We start from the raw sequence: 15,310 nt of genomic DNA, 5'->3' as shown, positions 1-15,310 counted from the left end.
GGTGTTCGAGGATGACGGCCCAAAATAGCATCGGCGTTTTGTCCAGAGGGGTTGTTTGGCGTCTCGCTCTGGTTGGAAGTTGAGAGGAAGTATGCAACACCACGACGACTTCTCGCGTATATCCGCATTTGTTGATTCTGCACGTTAATATGCAGCAAGTCGCGATGCTCCGTAAAGGTTGCAGGTTGACTCTTGGTGGTCAACTATTGGAAGACACTTATGGTGGGCGGCTGGTTGCATGGATTCCGGCGAATCGTTGGCCCCGGACAGGCCATCGAGTGGGAATGAGAATGGCGATAGCCCAAAGGCAGCAAAGAAAATTGTATCCCCGTCGCTGGCTCGATTTGACACAGTCCGTAGGCTGTCGCCCTGCATATCGCATGTCTCCGCTCAGGGTACGGGGGAGGGATATGCACCCGCGTTTCAATCCTCGGGGTAACGACCAATAGCGTCGAGGTTGTGTTAGTCAGAGCACAACTAACTTCCCGCTCTTTGTTTCTCCCCAAAGTCTATGTGTTCGGCTGCCATCAGTTTGATATAGTATCTAGGATAGGTGGCAGATGATCCGAAGGACCAAAGGAGAGTGGAACAGGAAAAAAGGAAGAATAACTATGAAGTGAGGTCGAGATAGGAAGGTTCAAAAGGTGTAGAAACAAATTGGTTTCACACTACGGATATTCCCCAGCAATGCGCAGCATCCCGACTCGAGTCTTGTATCCAGCAGGGCATCTTGACATGGTTTTAGGAGACAGGGAGCACCTTAGCATCTCTTTCTGATAGGCCAGTTAGACAACTGATTGGAAACACGGGCGGCTAGGAGCTTAAAGTTGTGGGGGTAGAGCGAAGGGCTTGTTGGTGCCGTTATGCTGTGTAGTGTATATGATGGTGACTTGCAACACTCAGACGAGAAGAAAATGAAGCAGAAGCCAAAGTAATATTCTCAGAGGCTGGATGTTGACAGAAGAAGGCATGCTTATTCTTGCTGCTTGCTGTCGTGCACTACAGTTGTAGACAGACACTATGCTTTGTACCTAGCTAGGTAGGTAGGTACTGTAGATAGGATGTCACGCCTGTCGAAGAAAGGAGGGGACCCTGGTCTGACTTGGGAGGTCGCCCACTATGTAGAGCAGGGTCGGCTCCGGGTTAGTCGGATTCCTCCCGTTAAGGTGCCAATGCCAAATGAGGAGCACGGCAGCAAGCGGGTTGGGCAGGGGGGGGGATCGCAGACGAGCAGGCAGACAGAAATGCACCTGGTAACTTTCCGTTTTTTCAAATGGATGCCAGCTTCAGGTGGCCATTAGCGTCGCTCCGCCGCCACTCATTGCATGCGTTCGCGCGCGCACACACGTAGCCGCAGCCGCATCAGCCAACCAGCCAGCAGGCTAATAGCAAGACCGAAAGAGCGCAAGAGCGAACAGTGAGAGCGAGTGAGCAAGCCGTTCCTCCTGTTCCTCCTGCTCTTGCTTTGCGCTGGGCCTCCCAGGTTCCTCGTTCATCCCAACCACGGCCCTTTTCTCAAACTCCGGACGATTCAACATGACATACTCTGTCTGTCCCTCACTCTTTTAGCCTTGCAGCGACAGCAACGTCGCATCCGAACACAAAGCAAGCGGTCTGCCTTCGCCCATGATGGACCATAGCACTGACTCCCGTCGGCAAAGGGAACCAGAATCACGGCCGTCTATCGACAAGTCACCCAGTCTGGCCCCGGATCCCGCTTTCGATCGACTGCCCGACGAGATCATCCAACAGTATGTAGGCCCTTGCTGCCGTGCTCGTTAGACTCGGTCGCTGACTGACATGCTCCTTTCAGGATTCTACAGCTGACCGACCCCGACTCCTTTGCGTCCCTCATCCTCCTCAACTCGAAATGGCGATCTGTATCCCAGCAGGCCCAGCTCTACGCGCTCCACCTCTCGAAATGCCAGTCCTACTCTTCGAGCCATCCCCCCCTTTGCGAAGCCGACGTCCGAGATGAAGACCTACCGCGCCTCAGGCGCTTGTTCGCCCGAGAAGTCAAGCGCAACCTCTTCGAAGCCTACTTGCGGCCCCGCGAAACCGTCATCAAGCTGATATCCAATTCCATTAGCTCCTCGTCATGTCCAGGCGGCGAAGGAATGCAGTTTATCCCCTCTCCCCGCGGTCATCATATACTGGCCTACAACTCGTCGCGTATCTACGTCCTCGATGTGCGAGGGAAACATATCGACGTCAAGAGGGAATTCAAGATTCTCCGCCGCCCTGTTTCTACTTGCATCAAAGACGACGGCTCCATGCTGGCTGTCTTGTCCTCTGAAATGCAGGTTGACTTGTACGACCTTGAGCAGTCCCCGCCTCGTCGCACCCAGTCCTTGATCCTGGATAACCCCCCGCGCACCATTGCGCTCTCGCCGTGTGGCTCTGTTCTCGCTGCCGCTTACGAAGGGGGCATCGAGGTGTCCTTGGTCAATCCTGGCGCGCTGCCCACGGACAGGAGGGCGGTGAAATGCGATGGAGTTGACGCCCTATCATTTTCCTTCGACGGCACCCAGATTCTCGGAACTACCATCCACTCGTCGCCGCCCACTACAGTCATCCTGACGGCTCCGTACTATGACCCTGGCAATCAGATAGCCGATGAGAGCATCAGCGCGCTATGGACCACGTCGATCTTGTTTCCCAACACGAGCCGCGATTGTAGTCATGCTGTGCTATTGCAAGATTCGGGCCAGGAGGAGGCCAGCTGGACTTTCACTTATGATCGCAGCTTCGAGACCTTCAGGGCTGTACGCATTGATGATCTGCGTAATGGTACCACCTACTTTACCGGGCCGAAACCCGATCCTGGCTCTCAAGCCAAGCTCACACCATGCACTCTGCCTGCAGCCACCTTCCACGGAGATCTCGTCAGCGCAGGATTTCAGGGGAAGGACATTTGGCTGTACGGCGTGCCGGAAGATCTCGACGCTGTGCCTGATTTCAACGCCGCTGGAGCTGATGGCTTGTCAGCCCTGGCCGGACAAGGGCGGAGAAACAGCGGGCCTCCGTCACGATCATCGTCGTCCCGGGCGCAGGAAAACCCCCGGGTGCCGCAGTGGCAGATTCTATGCGACAAGCTTCGAAATACATTTGTCTGGGGGACCAAGGTCGCAGAGCTCGATGGCGTTGGCACAGTGAAGTGGGTTGCTGGCTTTGGGGAGACATCAGCACAGGAGCGTCTGGTTATCACAGCCCGTGGCATTCTCCCTGGGAAGTCCGTCATCGAGGAGGACGACATCGACTTTATTGACGGGGGCAGAGTTACCCTGCTCGACTTTGACTATGGCCCTGGCGATGGGCAAAGGACAGAGATCGAGATCGAGGTAGGGACAAAAGAGCCCGAAGCACTCGAAGAGGAACAGAGAGACATAGACACCGAGGTGGCCATCGTACGTCGCAGAACCGTCGCTCAAAGGCGGGGAGACCGCGGCGCCTTGATGCGTGCAGCTACGAGTGCGGCAGGCCGGGGGAATACCTTGCCCCCAATGCCTTCCATGCCTCCCATGCCACCCATACCGCCTATACCATCCATACCGCAGTCCAGAGAGGAACACGAAGCTGGGAACGAAGCGGATGATGACGATCCGCTCATCCCAAGACGTATCGGCGCGCCGCCGCGGATCAACGTTCAGGAGTCAATGTCGTCTTCGGTTCCCCAAGCAGGCGAATCTGCTTCGATGATCGAGGAAGAGGAGGCCGAGGAAGCCGTGGAAGCCCCTTACTCGCATGATGGGCCCCGATCAACCAATACTCTTCGTCGTGCAGCCACCGCTGCTGCTATGAACCGAAGCCGCAATCCGCAAGCGCCAGCTGCTGGACCGGTAGAGTATCGGCGAGCTGATGGCCGGCGCGAGCACCCGCACGAGAGTGATGCAGACAATTGGGTTCCTCCGCCGCCGCCGTACCAGAAAGACGATCCTGGCGACTTGCCTGCATTTCTGCGAAACGCCGTCATCACTCCCGGGGGCGTGCAGATTCAAAGTCAGCCAGCAAGGACTCAAACAGCTGCGCCGGCCATCGGATCACCGGCTTGGCCCCTTCCAGGGCGGCCTAGCTCTGTTCAGACTTCCGGCCGCCCTCTGAGTTACCAGGAGCCTGCCAGCAGCCCTCCTGCCAATGCCACCCATCATCTCCGTATTGCCAGCGACACGACGATGCTAAGTCGACCGCGCACCGCAGATTCTTCGACTCGCCCAACGCCTACCCCCTTTGCTCACGTTAACGCCGACGAGGACATTTACGACGTCTCGCCACCGGACTCGCCGCGTGTAGCTGCAAGGAGGCCCAGTGAAGCTGAAACCATCTCGCCCGAGGATCAGCGCATGGTCAGCGAACCTTCATTGACTCGGGCAGCGAATGATGATGTGCTGCAAGAGTCTCAAAGGGATGCCCTCGGACACTCGCCCGTCGCGCCTTCGGCTGCCCAGCAGGCATCGTCGTCACCCCCCTCTTTGGGCCTGCAGATACCCTCGAATACGTCTGCGACCGCCGCGGAGTTACAACAGCCTCAGTCAGCCTCAGGTGCCGATATGCCGCTGATTAGGCGCTTGTCCAACGCACAAACCTGGCCAAGATCTGCGCAACCACTGGAGGACTTTCGACTGCGACCAGAGGGCGGACCCTTGAACAGCCACCCGTACTCTGCCCCTCCGGTCAATGCCAGGGTTGATGATATCATGGGAGATGCGTTATCACACACTCCCAGCGGGAACCAAATGGCTAGTCTCCCAGGTCACGAGCAGCGGCTCTCGTCTCGGCCTTGGTCCAGCAACTTCAGCTCAGTCCAGCGCGTTCCGGTTGGCAGTCGCAGACCTGGTTCTCGCCGGGCATCTGTCCCGCAACCTACTGCTCAGCCTGAGTTGCAACCTCAAATGTCAGGCCATGGCGGCAGCAGCCCGCCGATTGAGGATCAGCCGCTGATCATAAGCACGCCTAGCGGCGTAACGGGCGCCTATGATGCGCCCACACGGCACCAGTCGAATCGCAGAAATGAAATGCCCCTGTTAGCCCCCATTCCGCGTCACCCACGACCGACTCAGTCGGGCCCTGTGCAGCCCACCGTGGAACGTCTCGAGACCATTTTCAGTGCCAGCACCAATGTCGAGACATCTGGCAGCAGGAGCCTCATACCAGCGTGGCTACAGACACCATCAGCGCCATCCGTGGGTAGACAGTCACACTCATCGGTCGGCAGAAGACCCAGTCGTGCTGAGCGGAGCGCAGCTAAGAACATGAAGGATGCCAAACGACGGGGCTGGAATGGTTCAAAGAAGAAGAAGAAGAACAAGAAGGCTGATCACGACGCTGCCAGCTCTGCAGCGTGGACCGAGGTATCCGGGACAAGCAGAAGCGACATGCACGGCAAGCCAGCAAAGGAGAAGAAGTGTACTGTCATGTGAGATTGTTGGGACATCTTGGCGGACATGGATGGAGGTGTGACCATATTTATTATTTTTTCACATTTCAAGTATCCAGAATCTGGCGACAGGTATTTTAGCATTGGAGTTGCGGGATGGAGGGATCTATTTGCTAGCTACAGTGGCTCTCGGTCGGATGCTAGACCGTCAAGACGACAAGTTTGTATTTGGGAAAGGACTGAACTGGCGTGTGACTTGCATCCTCCCACCGTGCTGGGATACAGAACAGCCGCAACTACTTATCTCGCTTGATATCAATGGAAGGCTGGATGTGCATGGATGTATGATACCTTTTTTTTTTCGTAGATGACCCGTCACATTAGAATAAAATCGACAAGGTCGGTTCATATAAGGGTACTGCTGGTGCACAATATGATGGACCGCACACAATCAACGGAAGGCGATGCTGTATCCTGGTTTTGGCTCCAGCCCATGTAAATCCACTGATAGCCATTCTTTCAGAAATGCCGAAGGAATAATTGGAATCCTTTTCCCCGTGGTCTTGACTTCGTTTCGGAACATGAATTAAGCTGAAAGTTACTGCCATGTCCGTGATTATGTTGCGTTGCTGAAGCAGTGCTGTAAGATACAGACTCTTCGAACATCGAGTGGGGAAAGCTTGTTTCGAGTTAGGTACATAGGTTGTAATGAGACAGCCAATCCCAACAAGGTAACTTGGCCGAGCGGTCTAAGGCGCCAGACTCAAGCGAAAGCTTCATCCTTGCAAAGGATGAGTATTCTGGTCTCGCAAGAGGCGTGAGTTCGAATCTCACAGTTATCATTTTGGTGTTTTTGCCATTGGCATGGAATGAATCTAGATATTTTATGTCCCAAGTCGCGGTTTTTGTTCCTGTGGTACCGACGCAGTCAGGTCCAAAGGGGGGGAGAGAGGAAGGTCTTCGCCGGCCACTTGGAAATAAAGTCATAGCAGGTTCGTAAGTGATGTGTGAGTGCACACCGCCTCTTGGAGTACTTTATCTGTACTATATCCGTTCCGTGACGTTGTGCTAGAACCCCAACCCTGGAGATGATTTCATAACCATGGTCTCGGTAAGCAGCTAGTTCAAGAATACTCTCTTTCCGAGAGTATGGTTGGGCTGCACAAGCCACAGCCAATGGAAACCGCCGGATGAACGACATTCGTCTCGAACTATCAAATTCCAATAGACCAGGTCACTCGAATATGTCTTTGTCCGTGGTTCTCTCGACTCGTGCAGCGCTCTCTCTTTCTCTCCATCTCTCCACAACTCCAGCGGGGAGGTATTGGAAATTACCTACCCCCCCTGCTCCATCAGATAACTTTTTCCCCCCTCGACTTATTTCCGCATCTGATAATAACCCAGCCCCGTCGGCCATTCCGCGCCGGGCCCGAACGAACCCCCTCCCCCATTCTCATGTGTCCGGCCAGTTCAGGGTTCAAGGTCCTTTCCTCATCACCTCGAACTGGGCGACACGGGCATGGCCGTCACAGGCTAGAACCGACTCGGCCAAGTCCATCAAGCTAGCAACTCTTCTCCATCCACAAACACACACACTTTCAGATGCGGAATTCTTCATGCAAGAAGGGACAGACTGCAGAGAGGCCGTCCGGAAGGCACCGCCACGAACCCACGAACCGGTCAGAGATGCTCCATTGGGCCAGGGACCCGATGCAAGAGAACCGTCTTGACGCCTTGGCGGCTCTGGAGCTCGTTCCGTACCCCCCTACATTTCGATTCGAACAGGAAGCTGATCTCCACGCGATGGGGTCAATAAATCTGTCAACCCTGGACGGGGAAAGGGTCCAATCGTGATGATAGAAAAGTCGGCAACAGCCGTCCAGGCCGGCGCGCTTTGCGGTCTTGAGGAACCAGATGGCAAAGTTCTTTTCTCTCATCCACTCCCTCACTCTCTCTCGCTCGCCGCCCACCAGTTCTCTCTCTGTTCGTCGTTCCTTTGGCTTTTGTTTCCTCGTGGCCCCGAGATCCTTGAACCGCCAGACGCGATGAAGAGAGAAGTTGTCGCCATCGTCGGCGGCATCGCGGCATTGGCACAAGTCGCCGAGGCAGCGTACGTCTGGCCTTCCAAGTACGACGAGATCGAAGACATACTCTCATTGCAAACGGGATATCGCAGTAGAGGCTTCGTCGAAGGTCTCTCACACCCCCTCCAGCAACCCCGACGTTGCCCGACTCTGAAACTGACGGAAACCAACTAATCAGGCGTGACTCCATGCTCCTTTGGTGGCAATATCGCCGGCCGCCAGTTCGCCGCAGAATGGATTCGCACGGCCTTCCATGACGTTGCGACGACCGACGCGGCCGCCGGCGCGGGCGGCCTGGACGGCTCCATCTGGTTCGAGCTTGACCGCACCGAGAACGGCGGCGCCGCCTTCAACAACACCTTCAGCTTCTTCAGCAACCTCTATTCGGTCCGAGCCTCGGCTTCGGATCTGCTGGCCATGAGCGTCGTCGTCGCCAACGCGGGTTGTGGTGGCGCGCGAATGCCGTTCCGCGCGGGGCGCATCGATGCCGTCGAAGCCGGTCCCGCGGGCGTGCCGGAACCGGATACGCCGATGGACACGACGCGGAGCACGTTCGCCAAGGCCGGCTTCAGCGAAAGCGAGATGATTGCGCTGGTGGCGTGCGGCCATACGCTCGGCGGCGTGCACAGCAGGAACAACCCGCACATCACGGGGCTCGACCCGACGCCGGACACGGTGACCAAGTTCGACAGCACCTTTGACGACTTTGACAACAAGATCGCGACGGAGTACCTCAAGGGTAACACATCGAACCCTCTAATTGTCGGCAAGAACGAGACGCTCAACTCGGACAAGCGCATCTTTGCGTCGGACGGCAACAAGACTATCCAGGACCTTGGGTGCACCAAGAACGGCTTCAAGACGGCGTGCGCCGACGTCTTCACGCGCATGATCGACACGGTGCCCTCGGCGGTGCAGCTGACGGAGCCCATTGAGGCCGTCGACATCAAGCCCTACGTCGGGTTGTCGCTGGGCGAGAACGGGAGCATTGCATTCAGTGGCCGGGTCCGCGTCAGGACGACTGAAGGCACCGGGCGTGACGTGAGCGACTTGACGGTCCACCTGAGCTTCGCAGACCGCAACGGCGAGGGCACCGTTACGGTTCCGACGACGCTCGACGAGGGGGGCGTGACGTACGGCCTCTGGGGCGAGACGTTCGTCTGGTATCAGTTTGAGACGGTCATTCCGGCCGCGAACGGCATCAGCAAGTTTCTCATCCACCTGACGAACCCCTCCGCCAACGCAACGACGGTTTATAGGAACGGCGGTGGCAGCGGGTACCCGCTGGACGACTCGCTGCTGTACCAGGCGTCCGCGTCGTGCGTCGACCGGACGAGCGTGAACAACGAGCGCACCTTCACCGTCACGGCCGCGGTGCGGGAGGACCGCGCCGCGGACCCCGTGAAGATAGAGCTCGTGCGTCTAGTGAGGCGACAGGGCATCATTCATCGGCAGCTCGTGGTCGAGACCGTCGATCTGGCGGCGACGGCGGACGAGGGGGAGAGCGGGTACGTCACCTTCCAGGGGCAGATACAGCTTCCGACAAACGGATGGAGCACGAGCTTCGATCTCGTGCTGGGAGGGGGGGAGAAGGAGGTCAGACTCGACTTCTTGAAGACGCAAACGTGTCCGCGCGTTTGATATGGTTCACGGATGATCGGCGACTCCTTGTTATTTTGCCGGTGTTGAGTTGAAAAGTGATAGCTTTTCAACCAGTCCCCGAACTCCTGGGAGGTCGCGTTGCGCTTGGCGATGCTGGCGAGGAGGCTGAGAGGTTCCCGGATGCCTCCATAGACGTACGGCGACTCCGGCTACGGGTGTACGAAGACTATGAAGACGCCATACAAATCGTCGTTACTTGTGCCATGCCGTTCAAGGTTGAATGGTTTCTCAAAAGCGGACATGCCATCCTGCACTAGATCGAATCGATGCCTCCGAAAACAACCACGGAAGAAGAAGACAAAAATCGAACAAGTAAAAATTGGAACTGTGGCTGTGTGTGGTTCACCACCAGCGCGTTAAGCCTATTGAGCAGCGAGATGGCCTATCCCTTTGTGAATCCACCGTTCTGTCTGGTAGTGCGAGACGTGAAAGGTCTCCCGGAGCATCCCAAAACCACCGCGGAGCGTTGGAAACCCGATCAGGGATGTCTTCATGGGGCTGGAGCACGGCGGCTTCCTTCGACGGAAACGTGCACTACCGATACCATGTATCGGGCCAGCAGGTTTGTGAGGGGGTAGCTGTATGTTTGGAAATACCAACTCATGGGAGCCTTTAATGGGACCCTAAGAAAATCTGGAAGTTGCTGGCTTAGTTTGTTCGTCTGCTAGTAACATGCCCAGAAATCCTCATGTCTGACTGCAACCCGATAGAATGTATTTGACGATAGCACTCGGTAGAAATCATCATAGAGCATGGCTTGCGGTTGTTGGCAAGGCATCGAATGTGCAACTTCGGGTTGAAAGTAGCAATCTTCCGTAACGTTGGCCGTCTACATGAGAGAAAAGCCGCATGGCAGGACGGCAAAACTACCATTCTGGCGGAGAAATAGGACGATCAAACCCGGGAAACATGAGAGGGCTTGTCTATCGAGTCACAGCATTGGAATACATCCGCGTTCGATAGGTGGACGGGCAGGTTCTCATTAGCCTCCTTGTTTATGACGCAGAGGCACGCTCATCCTGTGACCAAGTACCAAACAGTCGACGGTCGGCTCCGGTTTGCAGCAGAGCCCTGGCGCGGGGTCTACGCTGGTCAAGAACAAACCTGGCAAGGTAAATGGCCAATCTCTTCGAAGGGTGACTTGGCACAGTTTCCTGGGTCCCGAAGGAAAGATTAAGACGCTGCAAATGACTAACACCTTTGAGAAACAAACTTGGGGACGACCAGATTGGCGGTACCCTTGGGGTCTGCTATTCTGGTACATGGCGCTGAAGTGGAGTCTGATCGGAATTCTGAAGACTATCCCCGTCCCGCGGTGTTGCGCCTAGATGATGGCGTTGGTCGATAATTGATGAGTGAAAGCCGCCGAGATGAAGCGACGCACTCGGCAAGATGAACAGTCAATCCTATAGGCCGGGGCTACGCCATAGCATGCCACTCCCATACGACTGTCTTGCTGTGCCGCACATTTGATGTGAAGGGAAGGCATCGTAGGCATTGTGTTTGGCAAGATTTTGCGGCGGTGTCGCGAGCAGGATATGGTGTGGAAAGACGAGTACTGTGTGGAACTTGTTGGAAGGACACCAAGGGGGCTTTGGAAGTCGCAGATAGCCAGTGCTAGAAGTTGAAAAAAGAAACCTGTCAGGCTCCGCCGGGGATGTGGACAGTGACATGTCAAAAGCTATGCTGCAACGCTGAGACGAATACCTCAGCTGGCAGCAGTAGACCAGCATTGGCGGTGCGCAACAACATAGAGAAGGGGTCGAAAAGGCATTGCCCTGCCCGGCATCGGGGAGTCCTACGTTCCTAACCTCCGTCTCCGCCGGCGGAGCTAACCCCGGAGGAGGATAGTCAAATGTCGGAGAGTGTTCCATAACGTGCTCAGAGCCGTTGGTGAAATGGCAAAGATAGATGCCGCGGTACTCTGGAGGAGGCTGTTCATGTGTTTTTGCCGTTCATGTATCTGGCGAGCCTCGTTCCCCCTTCTCATCCTCGATCTACTCGACCGAAGGCTACTTAGGCACTGGAGGTCAGTCAAACTGTCAAGGTCTCCAGGCGGAATCCAGCGCAGAGGTTCGGAAGAGTTGAGGGGCATCCGATGCTGAAATCTGGGTCCTCAAGGGGGCAGCACCGCAACAGAGATATGAGCGAGAGTGGTTGAAGTTGAAGTCGGTGTCAAGATCACCAGAAGCATGATGTTGAAAACGAGGCTAAAAGTGGCCTCATCAAGGGCCATGACGTCTACCCCGGTGTGAACGCAGTCATCAATCGAACGCACCTGCCACGTTCTGGGACATACCGATACGGGCCTAGCGCAATAACTGCTGGACCCTGGTATCCCCCTCCGGAGGGGCTCGACCAATAGGCGGCGAGTGAAACTGTAGCAGGCATGGATAAATAATCCGCGGTGGTCTGATTCTCACTCGATCCTGCCGTGCACCCAAAGCCATCATGCCACTTTCTGAAATCGTTTGAAGCATCCGCGAGGTAATCTCCAATTCTGTCGAACCACCCAGCTTTCAATCTGCAGTCGCAAGCTTGTCGGTTCCTGGGCCCCCCTCTTTTTTCCTTCTCGATTTGTAGTACTCTTCGGTTTTTTCTTTCCTTTTGACTCTTCACTCTTCACCGTCAGTCCCCGTCTCTCTGTGTATCTGCAGCCCTGGTCTATTGCCCACCTACACGCCTATACCTTCGCATTGGTCCTGGTATTCTTCTCTGCTGGTTCGCTGCACTGCACCCACTGTTCTGGTCCTGATCCGCCCTGGTCTGGCTGCATGCTCGGCGACCCTACCTGTTCCATATTGTTATATCTCGAATATCACCCCAGGACCCAACACTTTTCTTCCCGCGTCGCACACAAACCTCTCGGACGACGAGACACCACACTACACTCGACTGGCTGGAGCCGTACGTCAGTCTCCGACCTCGCTTCGAGCTCCACGCCTGCTTCAGTGTGACCTGTGTGCACCAGTGTGGTGTATCTCGACCGCGCGCGCATTGCATACTTGACCCCACGTCCGAAAGTCTTCGCTCCTCCCCTCCGCCGTATGCGAGCACGGCCATCCCAAATCTACACCGTTCCGATAGCCAACGAACCCCCTTCGCATTAGGCCGTCTGCAATAGCTAGCTAGCCAGTTACGTCGGAACCGCCCGACATCCCTCGCCGTCCACGAACCCGACCCCGTCTGTCTGTGAGACTGTGATATCGACATACGTCCTCGGTCATGGCACCTGGTGTACTGAATTCGGACGGTTCAATGGAGGATCAGAAGGGTCAAGCCGGCCAAGCCGGCCAAAACGGCCTGGCTGCCCAGACCGGCAACCCCGCCGGCCGTCTAAACGCCTTCGACGCCACCGTAGACACCCTCACCCTCCTACGTAGCCTGCCCGAGCCTCCCATAGAAGCCCAGGTATGCGTCGTTGGTGCTGGTCCCGCCGGTCTCATGCTGGCTGCCAACCTCGGCCGCTTCGGTATCAAGGTTGAAGTCATTGACGACAGGGCCGACCAGACGCCAGTTGGACGGTATGCGAACTACGGACTTCTCGTGACAGCCACAAGCTGACGCCCCATGTAGAGCAGACGGATTGCAGCCCAAGACCATCGAGACCTTCCGACAAATGCGTCTGGCCGACCCTTTGCTGCTCCGAGGCGTTCGCGTGTACGATATTTCCTTTTGGCGAAGCACTGCCGACGAACCTCTTCACAGACTGGGCCGCGAGGTCCACTACCCTCCTGTCATTGATGTCCTAGACCCTTACATCCTGTTGGTGCACCAGGGCATGGTTGAGGGCCTCTTCATCGACGACTTGAAGAAACGTGGAGTCGAGGTGCGGCGGAATACGGCGTTCGAGTCCTACAGCGTCCCGGAAAACAAGGCTGGGCCTCTCCAGGTCAATTGTCGCACCAACGTCACCCAAGACCGGCGAACGATTCTCACACAATACCTGGTCGGATGTAAGTGATTCGAGCGGTGATACTGTCTCTTGTGAATCGAGGGAGACTGACATGGCGTAGGCGATGGTGCCCACTCCAAGGTGCGAAAGAGCATTCCCGATGCGCGGGCCATTGGCTTGTCACAACCGGCCATTTGGGGTGTTCTCGACGGCGAGCTCATAACTGATTTCCCGGATATCTGGTCTAAGACGCTGGTCTACTCTCAGGAGTACGGATCTATCCTGATTATCCCTAGAGAAAGGAACATGACACGCTTCTACATTGAGCTCAAGGCGAACCCCAAGGCAGACAAGCGAGAACTTGGCCAGGAGTTCGTCATGGCTCGCGCCAAGAAGATCATGGCGCCTTTCGAGGTTGACTGGAAGTACATTGAGTGGTTTGGTCGTTACCAGATTGGCCAGAGAGTGGCCAGCCGGTTTGTTGACCCCCATTTGAGGGCATTCTTAGCCGGTGACGCCAGTCACACGCACTCCCCGAAGTCGGCTCAAGGCATGAACACCTCTATGCACGACTCGTGGAACCTTGCGTGGAAGCTGAACCTGTCCATTCGAGGACTCGCGAAGCAAGCTCTGCTCGAGAGTTACGAGGAGGAGCGAAGGAAGATCGCCGTCGACCTGGTCAACTTTGACTACGAGCATGCGAATCAAATTGCTGGCGGTGACGCAGTGGCTCTGTCGGAGAACTTCAAGACAAACGTTCGTTTCATCTCGGGCATTGGCGCCGAGTATTCTGAGAGCCCGCTAAACAGGCCTGATCCTCAAGGTCTGATCATGGGAGATGCCAGACCAGGCTGTCTGCTTCCTCCAGCAAAGGTCACTAGGTACATCGACTCAAATCCTGTCGACGTCCAGCTCGACATCCCCATGCTCGGACAGTTCCGCATCTACCTCCTGATGTGGGATATCCAGGCTTCAAGCCCCTTCCTGGAGACTTTCTGCCAGTCAATAGCGTCGGCCAATTCTTTCATCAGCAAGCTGTCTGCTTCTGCAAGTGCTTCGTACGCTGCGCAGCCCAGACTACCATCACCCGAGGACATCTACTACCGGCCTGAAAGATACACAGCCGTTAGCCATCTCTTCACATTCGCTCTGATCAGTAAGTTTTCTCCCGGCGACGCCTTGGCCCTGCCACTAACATGAGTACCAGCCACAATGCCCAAGGCCGATGTGGAGATCTCAGACCTGCCGGCTTTGCTACAGGACAGCCGCTGGACCTTCTACTTGGACGACATTCCCGAACAAGACACGCGGGGCCAGCTTTGCACGAACAAGTGGCTCGGCAGCCTCGGCCCCGGTGAGGTTTCCATCGTCAACGTACGACCAGACGGCTATGTGGGTTCCGTCGGCCGATGGGACTCGAGCATGGATGACGCCGGCGAGGAAGCTGCTCGGTGGCTGGACGAGTACTACGGCGGCTTTCTCCAATTGCCCAACGGGTCATCGCCTGCCCCGACCCCGACCCCCATGGCAGTTTAGGATATGTTTCCTCCTTAATCCCCAGTTTTGTTCTCAGGAACGACTCGCTCGGCGTTTCTGTAGCACACAAATCTTACATCTCACATCACGCGACACGCAACAAACATAATCAAGAGCTTGACGAAAATCAAGCATTCAGAAAACGCAGGCATGAAATCATCACTTTCTCTCTTCCAACTTATCCAGCAGGTGTTGGGGAGTGCGACGGCGGTACGGTTGTTATCACGGCATTTTCAGGAGCTAAGGGGGATGGATAGTAAGCACAATCTGCTGCGAAGCAGTGGATTGGTACTCAAAATTTGTTATTTATTCAGCAACAACTCACTCGGGCTGAGTTGGGATGGACTTACCAATCGGACAGACACATGTCAGTAGATGGAATCTTCATTGCAATTCGTGAATCCGTTGGCTCAGCCCCCTTCCGGCCTGCTCCACAAGCCCACGCGCGTCTCGAGCCATGGTCGTAAGGCCATGACACCACATCTGTGAGCGTTCATGCGAAATGTCATTCCCTGTTTCCCTGTACCCCTACAATGGCAGCTGTCGGGTCCTTCTGCCTTTCTACACTATTGCCTAAATCCTTCCTGACATCCAGAATCCCGGCCCCTCCTCAGGAAGTCCGCCGGCTCACCGCGACCTACAGATGCCACAAGGATGCATCTGTCTCTCTCTCCCTCTCTCCGTCTTCTTTGGGCGCTTACGGCTAAGCGTCTGGCATTTGGCCCCAAACGCTCTCCAATAATCAGTCGAGACCATCAC

At 55.9% G+C, this 15,310-nt stretch overlaps 3 protein-coding genes across 3 annotated transcripts; all 3 read left to right on the top strand.

Annotated features, from left to right (window-relative positions):
* The first annotated feature begins 1,301 nt into the window (after window positions 1–1,301).
* Window positions 1,302–5,718, top strand: CDEST_02957 (Putative F-box domain, WD40/YVTN repeat-like-containing domain superfamily). Its single transcript, XM_062919116.1, has 2 exons — window positions 1,302–1,751; window positions 1,814–5,718. The coding sequence occupies exons 1-2, from the start codon at window positions 1,627–1,629 to the stop codon at window positions 5,415–5,417; spliced, it is 3,729 nt and encodes a 1,242-aa protein (XP_062775167.1). The 5' UTR covers window positions 1,302–1,626; the 3' UTR covers window positions 5,418–5,718.
* A 544-nt stretch (window positions 5,719–6,262) lies between these two features.
* On the top strand, window positions 6,263–11,327 carry CDEST_02956 (Putative hem peroxidase, heme-binding peroxidase Ccp1). The gene is made up of 2 exons (XM_062919115.1): window positions 6,263–7,567; window positions 7,637–11,327. Exons 1-2 carry the CDS (start codon window positions 7,228–7,230, stop codon window positions 9,097–9,099), a joined length of 1,803 nt encoding a protein of 600 aa, XP_062775166.1. The 5' UTR covers window positions 6,263–7,227; the 3' UTR covers window positions 9,100–11,327.
* Window positions 11,328–11,567: 240 nt separating this feature from the next.
* CDEST_02955 (Putative FAD-binding domain, phenol hydroxylase dimerization domain, Thioredoxin-like superfamily) lies at window positions 11,568–15,305 on the top strand. Its single transcript, XM_062919114.1, has 4 exons — window positions 11,568–12,644; window positions 12,697–13,076; window positions 13,137–14,171; window positions 14,223–15,305. The coding sequence occupies exons 1-4, from the start codon at window positions 12,346–12,348 to the stop codon at window positions 14,549–14,551; spliced, it is 2,043 nt and encodes a 680-aa protein (XP_062775165.1). The 5' UTR covers window positions 11,568–12,345; the 3' UTR covers window positions 14,552–15,305.
* The last annotated feature ends 5 nt before the right edge of the window (window positions 15,306–15,310 follow it).

Source organism: Colletotrichum destructivum, chromosome 2, assembly GCF_034447905.1.
Source record: "Colletotrichum destructivum chromosome 2, complete sequence".
NCBI classification, from domain to species: domain Eukaryota; kingdom Fungi; phylum Ascomycota; class Sordariomycetes; order Glomerellales; family Glomerellaceae; genus Colletotrichum; species Colletotrichum destructivum.
The sequence above is the reverse complement of the archived record's forward strand: the minus strand, read 5'-3'. Positions and strand labels throughout refer to the sequence as shown.

Bases quoted from the DNA above. Each gene is read 5' to 3' on its own strand.
- CDEST_02957 (XM_062919116.1), top strand. From the start codon at position 1,627: ATGATGGACCATAGCACTGACTCCCGTCGGCAAAGGGAACCAGAATCA. The intron at 1,752-1,813 runs GTATGTAGGCCC...TGCTCCTTTCAG, and splicing joins CCCGACGAGATCATCCAACA to GATTCTACAGCTGACCGACC.
- CDEST_02956 (XM_062919115.1), top strand. From the start codon at position 7,228: ATGATAGAAAAGTCGGCAACAGCCGTCCAGGCCGGCGCGCTTTGCGGT. The intron at 7,568-7,636 runs GTCTCTCACACC...CCAACTAATCAG, and splicing joins CAGTAGAGGCTTCGTCGAAG to GCGTGACTCCATGCTCCTTT.
- CDEST_02955 (XM_062919114.1), top strand. From the start codon at position 12,346: ATGGCACCTGGTGTACTGAATTCGGACGGTTCAATGGAGGATCAGAAG. The intron at 13,077-13,136 runs GTAAGTGATTCG...GACATGGCGTAG, and splicing joins CACACAATACCTGGTCGGAT to GCGATGGTGCCCACTCCAAG. The intron at 14,172-14,222 runs GTAAGTTTTCTC...CATGAGTACCAG, and splicing joins CTTCACATTCGCTCTGATCA to CCACAATGCCCAAGGCCGAT.